This window comes from Typopeltis vanoorti, chromosome 22 (genome assembly GCF_054136105.1).
Source record: "Typopeltis vanoorti isolate ZY-2024b chromosome 22, IOZ_Tvanoo_1.0, whole genome shotgun sequence".
Classification (NCBI taxonomy): domain Eukaryota; kingdom Metazoa; phylum Arthropoda; class Arachnida; order Uropygi; family Thelyphonidae; genus Typopeltis; species Typopeltis vanoorti.
Window position 1 is genome coordinate 79969615 of NC_143570.1, and position 12037 is coordinate 79981651.

General features: G+C 35.1%; 1 protein-coding gene across 2 annotated transcripts in view; it reads right to left on the minus strand.

Annotated features, from left to right (window-relative positions):
* Window positions 1-12037, minus strand: part of LOC150094511 (uncharacterized) — a 632643-nt gene that overhangs the window by 492312 nt on the left and 128294 nt on the right. For both annotated transcript variants that reach the window (XM_090412024.1, XM_090412025.1), the window contains one exon: window positions 7908-8106. In XM_090412024.1, the coding sequence (XP_090268150.1) occupies window positions 7908-8018 (111 nt within the window). In that variant the 5' untranslated portion in view covers window positions 8019-8106. The remainder of the gene's footprint in view (window positions 1-7907; window positions 8107-12037) is intronic.

Genomic DNA, 12037 nt, shown 5'->3' on the forward strand with positions numbered 1-12037 from the left:
CCCTTCAAGTTACATGCAATAAATGAGAGATGTTCTCAACAAATCAACATACCGGAAACATTTGTAGGCACATTGCGTCGGACCCGGTTACGGATATGGATTATCAATATACTCTACAATCACAAGGAGTTACACTCCTGGAAACTAAAAACAAGGAGCTACAGGAACAGTAGGAAGAGAAGTACTTGGGGGTTTGAAAATAAAACAGGTCTCCTAGTCCGACGAACCTTTGTTCTAGTACGCGATTATGATGGCGGCGGAACCAGGAGCAATGAACCAATAGATTCATCGTCTTGAGCCAAAAGAGTCATCGTGGTAATACTGAAAGCTGCTGATGATGATGACGATGTGCAGAATGCAGGCTTTCTTGACAGTTAGAGATTCTAATAGTGGTTGAGAAATATACAAATACCAAATACCTATAATTTTTATGTCTACACGGTTAGCCTAGTGGCTTAAAAAAAAAAAAAAAAAAAAAAAAAAAAAAAAAAAAAGCCTAGTGGCTATGCGCTTCGCAACCATACGCCTGAGGAAGGAGTGTCGTAAGTTGGATTCCCGTCGACGATATGAGGAGCTTTAGGAAATATATCCAAGTTAGCCGGTCTTGGGCGCATATACAGCAGATTTTTTTCCTCCCAGTTTATCTGGGGGTTTTCATTCCGCAAGCAGGCAAACCGACCCCGTGAACACACAGGGTACAGTCATAGGATATAGTACAGCTAATTCTTTCCCTAGTGTGGTAGCTATATGCTACCATACTAGGGAAATTCCCCCCACCAACAGTATAGCTGAGGGAATAGAATAGAATTTTTATGGAGGCTGTTTCCGCTGCTATTCGATTGCATCGTTTTTCTTTCTTTTTTTTTTTTCAGAGTCATATATTAAATCAGTAAATTAGGAGGAATTTATAAAAGTGAACCTCAATAACCAAAGATTAAAATTTGCTTATTAAATTGAGCGCTTCAGTTCTCCGATCAACATGGTACGGGTTTCAATCCTGCTGCAGGCATGGATGCTTTTGGATGTTTGAAGCGCCCTGTGAAAAAGTACCATGTTTGGTATCTAACCAAAGGTTCCAGATTATCTAAACTTTAGCCCGTCCATGATAGACGCTGGCCCTACACCCTTTCGTCGGTGGGATTCGTACACAAACAATTCGAGTGATAATTTTCACTCTGGATATGATTTAAAATTGTTTGCACGTTATGAAAAGCTGAATCACGAGTGGGGGGTAGTAGGAGATGATTATCCTTTTGTATTTCCAGATTAGATGTTTTACGGGATATCAAGAACTGTAATGCCTCCGTGTGCGATTGACTAACACACCTTCAAGTGAGAAAAAAACAAAAACTAATAAACGTTCCTCGCGTCCTATACCGGAGGAGAACCCGGTCTTTCCAACTAAAAGTTACCATCGGAAGCTCTCTTATATGTTGGATACGACCTATCAAAATGCAAAGCACTCTCCACCTAAGTCACATTTCTCATAAGATCCATGGGAAATGTGACTTAGGTAGAGAGTCAAAGTGACGTTTCTCATACGTGTTATGAGAAATGACTTTTCTCTCTCATAACATGAATGCAAATTATTCATGACAGCAATATTCAAACAGACTCACATACGCACTTCTTTATAGTTTAAGCAGCCGTCACTATAACAGCAGACCTAACTTTTAATAACAATGTGGTTCCTGGAAAACTTTTGTTAGCGAATCGTCATAAATCGAATGATAATTTATGATAGGCTCGTGAATTTTATAATAATAAAATATGATATAATACACAGATTTTGTGTATTCTTTTAAGAGAATGCTTATGATAGAACGGAATAAAGTAAACTTGGAGCAAATTTCGTCAGTTTTCTGAAAGTTTCTTTTTTTTAAAAAAAAGTAAATACTTGTGCCATAAAACTCAGACATTTAATAAAAAAAACATGATTCAGTTATTAGAATCAACTCATTCGAATTCAAATGGTTTGTTCTCGGTTGTGCTATTGTGATCTTAGTCTGTCAGCAAACTCGGGAAGGATGGGCATCTCGATCGCCCCTTCTGTGATCCGACCTTCCATACATTTATAACAGATATGTTTTACGAGTCGAGAACGTGATGGATAGCAAAGTGGGGGTCTACTCTATTAATCACTGAACTATTCTCATGCTATTAGGCCATTTACAATCTGCCGAAGGTATCTGATAAAATTTTGAGTTAATTCTCGACAACAAAGTTTCGTATGAAATTCATCATTTTAACGAAATGAGATCGTTTTCCCTAAATGTTAGTGAAGAAGCTAAACATATAGTTTAATAAGCGAAAGTGTCGTCGTGTCCCATTTCTAGAGAGACCTACCAAATCACTTAAGTGTTGACAGAATCTATTCTTCATCTATGAGCCATTGAGAACAAACAACAATCTTTTGAGTGAAAATTATTCAAAAGTTTTTTTGTAATTTAACTCGTAGAAATTGTGTTTCTCTCTTTCTCTCTCTAGCATTATTATTTGCATTTATAACAAACGCAAGAAAAATAACAACGAGATTTGACAGCCAAATAAACTTCCCCTGTCCCAGTGATTACAAAACAATAATAAATCAAATACGGAAAACTTATTATTATTATTATTATTAACTGAAAACAGAACACCTAAAGCATATCATTCTTGTTTCTTTATTTTTTCTTTCCTGAAAAAAAAATCGACTTGCAGATAAACAAACCTAATATAAATAATGCAAAAAGCAAAATAAAAAAAAATAGTATGGAAATGATAAGGAACAACCGAAAAAGATTTTTTATGATTTTCCATAAAAAGTCTATACCAGGAACCTGTTCTCATATTGAAGTCATCATTATTAGAACAAAATAATTAGAACAAAATTCATCATTAAGCGTCATTATTAGAGCAAAAAAATATGCTTGGTTTATTTATTGTCATTTCTAATAGATAATTTTGTATTATCGTTTTTGAATGTTGGTGCTAAAAATATTTTGATTAAAACAAAAAGGATACGACTAAACAATTTTAGTGAAGATCCTAAATACCAGTTTCCACAATATTTTGTCTAACCAGAACCTAGTTGATATTTGCAGAAAGGAAGAACGGACAAATAAAATGAACAGGTAACGGTACAAAAGAAAAATAGTCAACACTCCGCACTTGGCGAAACGAGATAAATCTCGAAAAATGAATTATCTGAAACTATTAAAACGTTTCATTATTTTATTAACATGCCCATCTATAAAATTATTCTCATACTCCTGTGAAGCTTTATTAATAATTGCATCTCACAATGATACTTGAGCACTTTGGCCTCAAAGAAAGCTATCGTTACTCTGTGTGGTGCTGCCATCTTTTGGTAATGCTAGTTATACGAAAAAAACAGTAAACGAGTTTTCTAACATTCGATGAAAAATAGTTTTTTACTCATTTGGTTTTTCATAAATATCTATCATCTTGAAAAGATGAACAAATTGAACAAAACTCACGTATTTAACTGTTTTATATATCGTAATCATTAACCATTATTTTTAGTGTTTACAAAAACAAATATCATCCAATGAAAGCGGAAAAAAAGGCTTAAAATGTTGTCATGTTTCACAGATTCAATTTCAACGAAGAGTCTTATTTTTTCCACAGAGAGTAATGAAATTACTGTTAAGCGCTATTCAGAGATACAAAAAACGCACGATTGAATCTATTCATTAATTGTCGTGTTTCCCTTTCATATAACTCCATGGATCACTTCACGTGTTCACGAACTCGAGTGGTCACGAGCAATCCGAAAATTGTTGCTGGGCAATTGTTTAACTGGAACAGAAAGCATTCTTTTCTCTAGTCTGCAGATTTTACAGCTGCACTGCTGAAGGAAATCGTCATTTACTACTTCGCATGAGTGAAACAAAACAGAGCAATTAATTACGTAAATTAATTAAGAATACTAATTCATCCATTAATCTTTACAAATGGAAAGGAAAAGAACACAACAATAAATGCACTATCAACTGCGGAGGAAAATTAATTAGCAAACAATAGTCACGTAATTCTTTGAAGCACAGTTCAGCGAGAAAGCGACTTGCTAGTTAGAATTTACATTATATTAGGGAATAACGGATTTGTCGGAGCTTGCGAGCCATTTCAACTTCTTAGGTAGGTACAAGTTGTTGTTCTTGTTAACTATTTTGCCAAAGATCGTGAAAAAATGTTTCATAAATTTAACATTTAGATTTTATAACAATAAATAAGTAATATCTCATTGGTTATTTCTATGTTTCTGTGTTTGTCAATGGACAACAATAGCTTTAATGTTTCCTTCCAATTGATTTTAATTTTATTTACGAAGTAAGTTCAATCAAACATGAAAATAATAATAATAAACAAAAGAAACTTTGTTAACATTTTTTCCTTCACTCCGTGTATTAGGAAATACTGTTTTATCTTATAATAAATGGAAATACCCATATAAATAAATCAATTTAAATTAAATTATTTCATAATAAAAGTTTATAACCAAAGTAACAAATTCTAACATCACGACCACATGAAGAAGCGATATCTGTACATGGACTGTAAACGAAATATTTACAGTCTATTCAAAAAATATCACGAACAACGCGTTTCACAATCTTTCCGTTTCACCCTACAGGTGGCACTCATATCTCTATGAGAACCACTATACATAACACTGGAGGTACAGTGTGTGTGTGTGTCGTACTGTTCATTCATATGGGCAAGGGACTAACAGACTTCGACAAAAAAACACATGACTGTAGAGCACCATTATCCGGGAAACTTCCTATAGTGCAGACCAGGCGTGGCCAATATATGATGAGTGGTAGCGTCAATAGCTTCCCACTTTTAGACAGAACTTAAATAAAAATAAACTCTGCATTTATTTCAAGGAAATAGTTATATGCATTGAATCACTGTATTTGTTAAATCATTTTACTACTGGGAGAACAATATAAAATACTTGATTGATTTAAATATAAGTTTTAAAATTATATTTAATTAAATATTTCTAGTTTTTTTACATGTAACACAACTTAATGAGAACACTGAGGGCGTTCATGTGAGGGAACAAGTTCATCAAAGTCGATTTTCAAAGATGATGACGATATTCGTAACAAATCCTGAAGTTGGTCATCAGTCAGTTGGCTTCTTTGTGACGATTTAACCGCCCTCTATAGTTGAGAAAGTGCATTCACATATATGTATGTGCTTCCAAACATAGATGCAATTCTCAAGCTGAAATCACTCAATGCAGGATATTTTCCCCTTGGTTCCAGTTTCCAAAAGTCAATACCTATCTCCACCCTTGACTTGAAAAAGGGGTCACTTTGAAGGTCACACAACTCTAATTGAATAGTGTCATGCTGCTCTGAAATGTCGCATTTCATTGGGTTGTTAAATAATGTCAGCTGTGGCCGCATGTCACCGAAGTCAGAAAATCGCATACTGAATTGCTCCAAAAGTTGGTCTAACATTGGCACAGAAAACTTGAAGTCAATGTCATGGCTCTCCTCGCAGGAAGGGATATGTACCAAGTTTCCTCTGACTAGGATGAATTTAAAAACCTTCAGTCGACTTATGAACCCATCTAGGTGTCCAACTAAATGTGAGATTGTTTGGTTACGTTCCTGTAACTTCACGTTCAGTTCATTCATGTGGTGTGTGATGTCTGTTAGAAAGGCGAATAAGCTGTTAAAATGAGGATCACATAGTTTTGTGCTTAGTTCTTTGTCTTAAAACTGTTTTTGCTTAGTTCTTTGTCTTAAAACTGTTTTATTTCCTTTCTCAAAGCAAAACACCGTTTCAAACAGTTCCCTCTGTTTAGCCAACGTACTTCTGTGTACAATACTAAATCGTCATATTCTGCCTCCGTTTCTGTTAGAAAAGAAAGAAACTTTTGGTGTGTCAAGGCCCGATTTCGGCCCTTAATTAGATTCACACATTTCATTACAGTTTTCATAACATCCTCTATCTCCAGAATTTTACCACACAGAGCCTCCTGATGTATAATGCACTGCAATACTGGGCAATTGATTCCAGCCTTCCTTAGTAAGCCAACTAAGCCTGTTTGAGTACCACGCATTGATTTGGCGCCATCTCTCACAATAACCGTGAGATTGTTGATGTCACCAGTAACATTTACAACCTTCATAACTACATCATAAATGTCTTGACCTTTGGCTGTGTTATGCAATGACTCTAATGCGAGTAGCTCTTCATTAATAACAAAGCCTTTGGAAACAGTTCGAATGAAAATTAGAAGTTGAGCTGTATCTGTTATGTCAGATGATTCATCCAGAGCCAATGAGAAGTAAGCTGAATCTGTAATTAACACTTTTTAATTTATTTAATATGCGAGAACCTATTTCCTCGACTCGTTTTGTTACAGTTTGTTTTGATAGTGGGACGCTTTCAAACTCGCTGGCAATTTTATCGTTCCCAAATGCACGTGCCATTTTCACAGAACAGTGTTTTACAAATTCACCATCAGATAATGATTGTTTTGCTCTTGCTATCTCTGCGCTTACAACAAACAATGTCAGGAGTGAGCTTTTTTGTATTGATGTTGGTTTAGTCAAAATAGATTTCTGAGCACAAACCGTTCTCTTCAAATTACTTACAATTTTAGTACGTACTTGTCCAACGTATTCTTGGTATTTAGAGGCATGGTGTTGTATGTAGTGGCTTTTGAGGTTATATTCCTTGTGCACAGACAATACTTGCAAACACAAAAGGCACTGCGGTTTGTTGTCGTTATTGTTTATAAACAGAAATTCGTTTTCCCATTTCTCCTGAAATGACCTGTTTTCTACATAGATCTTACGTTTCTTACTCATAGTACACAAAGGCTATAGTAACTGACCAGGAGACACAAACTACAACAATAACACTGTTAACTGTGAAACTGAGTCTCTGAAACTGATCACTGTAACCAGAGCAGAGCAAGTGACTTTCAATGATGCGTTACTCTGGAGCGCATAGAAATCTACCACTACTACAACTCGCACAAAGCAGTAAATTTTATAAATTGAGTAATTTTTTTAAAGCAATTTTGATTCTCCGTGTTGAGAATTTAAATTGTTTCCGTCATCAGAAATAATGAATATAACTAGTATATCAATCAGAAAATTTGCGGTCGAAACTAATAGCTAAATTGATAATACATATAATTTAATATAGTTTTTATCGTACTGCGGGCCGCACAAAATCACGTTACGGGCCGCATGCGGCCCGCGGGCCTGCTGTTGGCCACCTATGGTGTAGACTGCTCGATGAGTGCTGTACTTAAGGTCTTTGGAGAATGGGAAGATACTGGGTAGAACAGCATTCGCCGGGGCAATGCTGGACACCCACGCTTGATCGAAGCTTGTGATGAACGCACGTGATCCCACCTTGTGCAAGCCTCTAGACAAAAACCTGGAACGGTTGTACGTGGAATTTAACCAAGAAAAGAATACCAGCGTTTCCCAGATCGCAATTCGACGTTCCCTCTTCCGTACGGCCTACACAGTAGGGGTCCCATTCAAGATACTTAAGCCTAATCATCGATGATTACGTCTATTTTTGCATTCGAGAGATGTCACTCGAAATCCCGTTGACAGCAATGGCATATGGACGGTAGGTGGCGGGTTAAGAGAAAAACTCGAAAAAAATATGTCATGGTCCAGCAGCGTTTTGTATCGGGAATGTTTTCCCGAGAATCATTTTAACCCGTGATATCAGTAGATATTCAGTGAATATTCTAAGCAAATTGGGTACAATTAATGATCACTGATATTTAGCGCCATGAAATAGCATGCACTTTTTTATTGAAAAATTCATACTTTACCGATGAGTCTGTAAAGTCAGCTATAATCATAACACAAAACCATACAATAAATTATCAGTTTAAAATGTTCACTCACCTGATTGCCTGGTGACAGCATTCTGGCAAAATGATTGTCTTCACTAAATGGACTGGCGGAAATCAACGCAGAATCTACGCGGGCATAGCTGAGTGTCTCTGAGGTGCTCATGATTTCCGTGTGAAAAGTGTCGTAAAAAACTCCGTTTCAGTTGAGAAGCATCATTTACATTGCACTCCGTCTTCTGAGGTCAGGAGAGCTGAAAAAATAAAATGTCACGTCATCGTGCTACAGAAAACAGTTCTTAGTTTACAACAAACACTAAGCAGGTCTCGCAAAGATTTGTGATTATACCGGATCAATGTTTGTCTTCAACTACATGATTTAATGGCTTTCACAATGTAAATCCGCTACTACGAGATTAGCTTTAATAGCTTATAATACACTTTAGGTGCTTAACCCCATCTATAATATTAATAAATAAATATTTTTAAGTTTGAGGTGGCTTCCATCACTCTTCAAAATGCGCTGTTTTGAAATTATCAAAAAACCTTACTTGCCTCACAAACATCTACTCTCTTTCCAGTCACTGCGTCATGTATTAGGTATGATTTAAGGGGAGACAGAAACTGACACGATATCCACCCACTCACTATCTGAATCTCACTACTAAGTGACCATCTCTGCGATTGGTTACTCATGATGACCTAGAAATTCGCAAGGGGTAGTTCGCCAATGAAGGAACAGCCAGCAAAGACGAATCATTCGTACAATCTGAGGGTCACACATCGTGTCAGCTGTGAATTACTCCCAGAATTTTTCTGCTCGATTCACTTCGATGGATCAACAAGAAGAGAATGAAATTCAACTACTGAACGAAGAGAGAAATCCATTATGGCATTCATGAAACATGATATTTAACTGATTATTAAACAGATAAATGTATCAACCGCAGTTAATTTGCAAATAAAATAAAAATCACTTCATTAGACAGATAAATAAAACTGGAAATTAAAAATGAATATACTGAAGGTTAAACCCCATAAAATTATCGCAAAATGAATTACGGACTGTATTTATTGCATGTAATTAATATAGTTCCACATAGTAATTATATAAAATTAAATATTCCATTTTGTCTCGCCTTTTCTTAAAATATTAATGCAACGACCACTTACTGCTAAGAAACCCAGTTTCTTATAAATCTGAATAATCATAATGAGAAGTTTATCGCAGTCGCTCAATGAACACATCATCGTCGCTGTGACGGTGCATAATTAAATATGTATAAATATTAATTTATAAATAAATAAATAGGTGTATATTTTATTATATAGTTATGAATAATGAGAGATAGGTCTTCATATAGTGATATATATGTTTCTTTATGCATGCGAATATATAAATATTTACATAATTATATAATAACTAAACTATTAGAAACAAATTTCAGAATAATACATAATTTTAAGACAAAATATTCATGCATATTTAGAGAGAAAGAGAGAGAGAGAGAGTTGATTGGTATCTTTGATTTCAAACTTGAATTTATCAGTCACTCTTACAAAAATACTAATAGTTCGACCCATCTTCTCCCATGTGACTTTTGCTTGCGTATTGCCTAAAAAAGCCACAATCAAATTCAGGATAAAGCAACAGCAGAGAACCTATTTAATAGACAACCAATTTGCATCCTTATTTCTCATATTCAAATACAGGCACATCAGGCTTTTAAAATTAGTTATGAAATATAAATCAAAGAGACTATTTTAAATTATATATATTTTATATGTTGTAATTTCATTCCCATCCTATTTAGCACGAAACTTGAGGTTATCCGCTTGAAAAGCAATATTTTTCAAACATTCTAAAACTGACCGGTCACCTGCTATACGTATCTTTATGAATATGACGACTTAATTTACAAAATAATGCTTTATATAACATATAATATAGTAAATTAAATACCCTGCCGCATCAAAGTACTACTAACCATCACGAAGAATGTTGTGGACGTATTGATGGGGAGCAACTACATCATGCGTTTCTTTAACAGAAACACAGAGATGCCTAACCTGTGCTGCCATCTATGAAGCAGATGTCATACTATGATACAGTGGTGTAAAATGGATGGCAGTATTGAAGGGTACTCAAAACTTAACTGTTTTGGATACAATATCATGATTGTTTCAAAAGACATTTTCTCCAGAAATTTTCTCTATGTCAGAAACTTTCAAGACTTTCTTTATTCGTGCTAAATTAAGACGTAAAAAACAGCCACACACTACATTTTGAAATCATAAGATTAGTAACTATTTTGTGTGATTCAGTAGTTTTTTCTATTTTAACGATTTTAAAAATATTAAAATGCCATGTTTCTAATGTAAAATTTTCAGAATTTTCTTTTAAAAAATTCACTTGGTGATATTCACCAGTGTTCTCGATATATCCTCTTCCATTACTGCTATTACAATGTCGCATTTATACGAACCCTAGTTATCCTAAAAGTGGGATCATGTGCTTATGACATTCAAACTGGTTTAGGATTAGATCTTAGATGTCTCTCACGGCTGAAGCCGCCAATGATAGAAGAACAGCATGGTTGTTAACTGCTCTTGTTCATCTGGCCAGTTTGCCTGTTTTAGGAGATGAACAATCCGAATTTCTGGTAGCTAAAGACTTACCACATGAGACAGAAACGACCTTATAAACATTCTTCGCGTCTAGAAAGGATTCGAGCCCATGTCGTCCCAAGCGAAGGGTATCGTCGATACAGACTTAGTTATGAAGACTGCTGCTAATAATACTGAAACTGCTGTAAAAATCTACTGTAAAATTTTAGCTGAATTCTTTACTTCGCCGATAGATCAATAAACAACATCCACACGCACATATAGACTACTGATATGTTAAAGAGCAAAAAATTATAAAAATTGCCAATGAACTTGAGTGGGCCAAGATTGAAGTATCTTTCATAGTATCTCCTAGTTGCAGGGTCATTACGGTACTGGAATTTCGTTAGTTTGCTGTGAATCTTAGTGACCGAACCAATGAGAAGGGTAAAATGTCCACGGTTCTCAACAAGATAAACAAAACGACGTTTGACTTTTAGCGCACATTTGGACTACTTCAAAGCATACAAAAATCTGTTAAATCACATTTAATATATTTAGAAGCAGTAAATGAAGATGGACTCCGAAAATCCATTATAATGCTTAAATGTAACATAATATGTGTTTTCCTTGTACAACTGAAAACAGTAAAGTGCAACTAATACATTACACTGCCACTCACTGTAATGTATGATTACAGTGGATAGAATCATACATCATAACGAAGAAGAATAAACTATTTTGAGCTAAGAAAAGCAGCAACCCTTTGAGGTCGACGATCCAGAAGACAGATCATTCAGGGTTTCAGCGGAAACTCATCTCGGCTGAAAGGTCCTAAACTCACTGGTGAACTGCAGTTAATCCATTTGCTACTTTTCGCTAATCCGTTTACTTGCTAGCAGATATTGTAGCCAACATCTCTTTTCAACCTGATGTTTAATTTCAAACAAGATAAAAAAGTAACTTTAATCCATGGACAATTTGTTATGGCAACCCTCCTCCTCGCCTTCCATTAGGGTCAGTAAAAGATGCCATTGGATGGATAGAAGAAAGTGGGAAGAAAGCATGAAGTAAAGAATGATATTAGATTTGAATACTTGTACGTGTGTATTCAAATATACTGAAACGAACTACGGCTCTCTTCTTATCTGTTTCCAAAAAATATATATATATATATATATTTTGAAGATGTTTTTATTAAATGAACGAAGAGAAAGAAAAAAATTCTATGAGTATCACATTGTGCTGTAAAAGGAAGATAAAGAGCCACTAATTCTTGTGTCAATGGATTCAAGGGAAAGCAAAAGAATCGCTGACTCCACTTCTGATTAATGGCGTCAACACAAACATCTGCAAAAAATGCACGAAAAAGAAATACTGAATCTCCATCTGATAGTGGATGGAACAGATTCTTAAGACTTTGTTAATCAAATTTTTCTTTTCACCTTCAAGGATTTTTGGGAGTTTGTTTACAGATAAATCGTCCGTATAGCAGCAAAGGTGAATCGTACTAGTTCCATAAAATTATTTTCATTGTTGGCGTTTCGCTAAGAGCCATCTAGAAGCCCATTTATAATG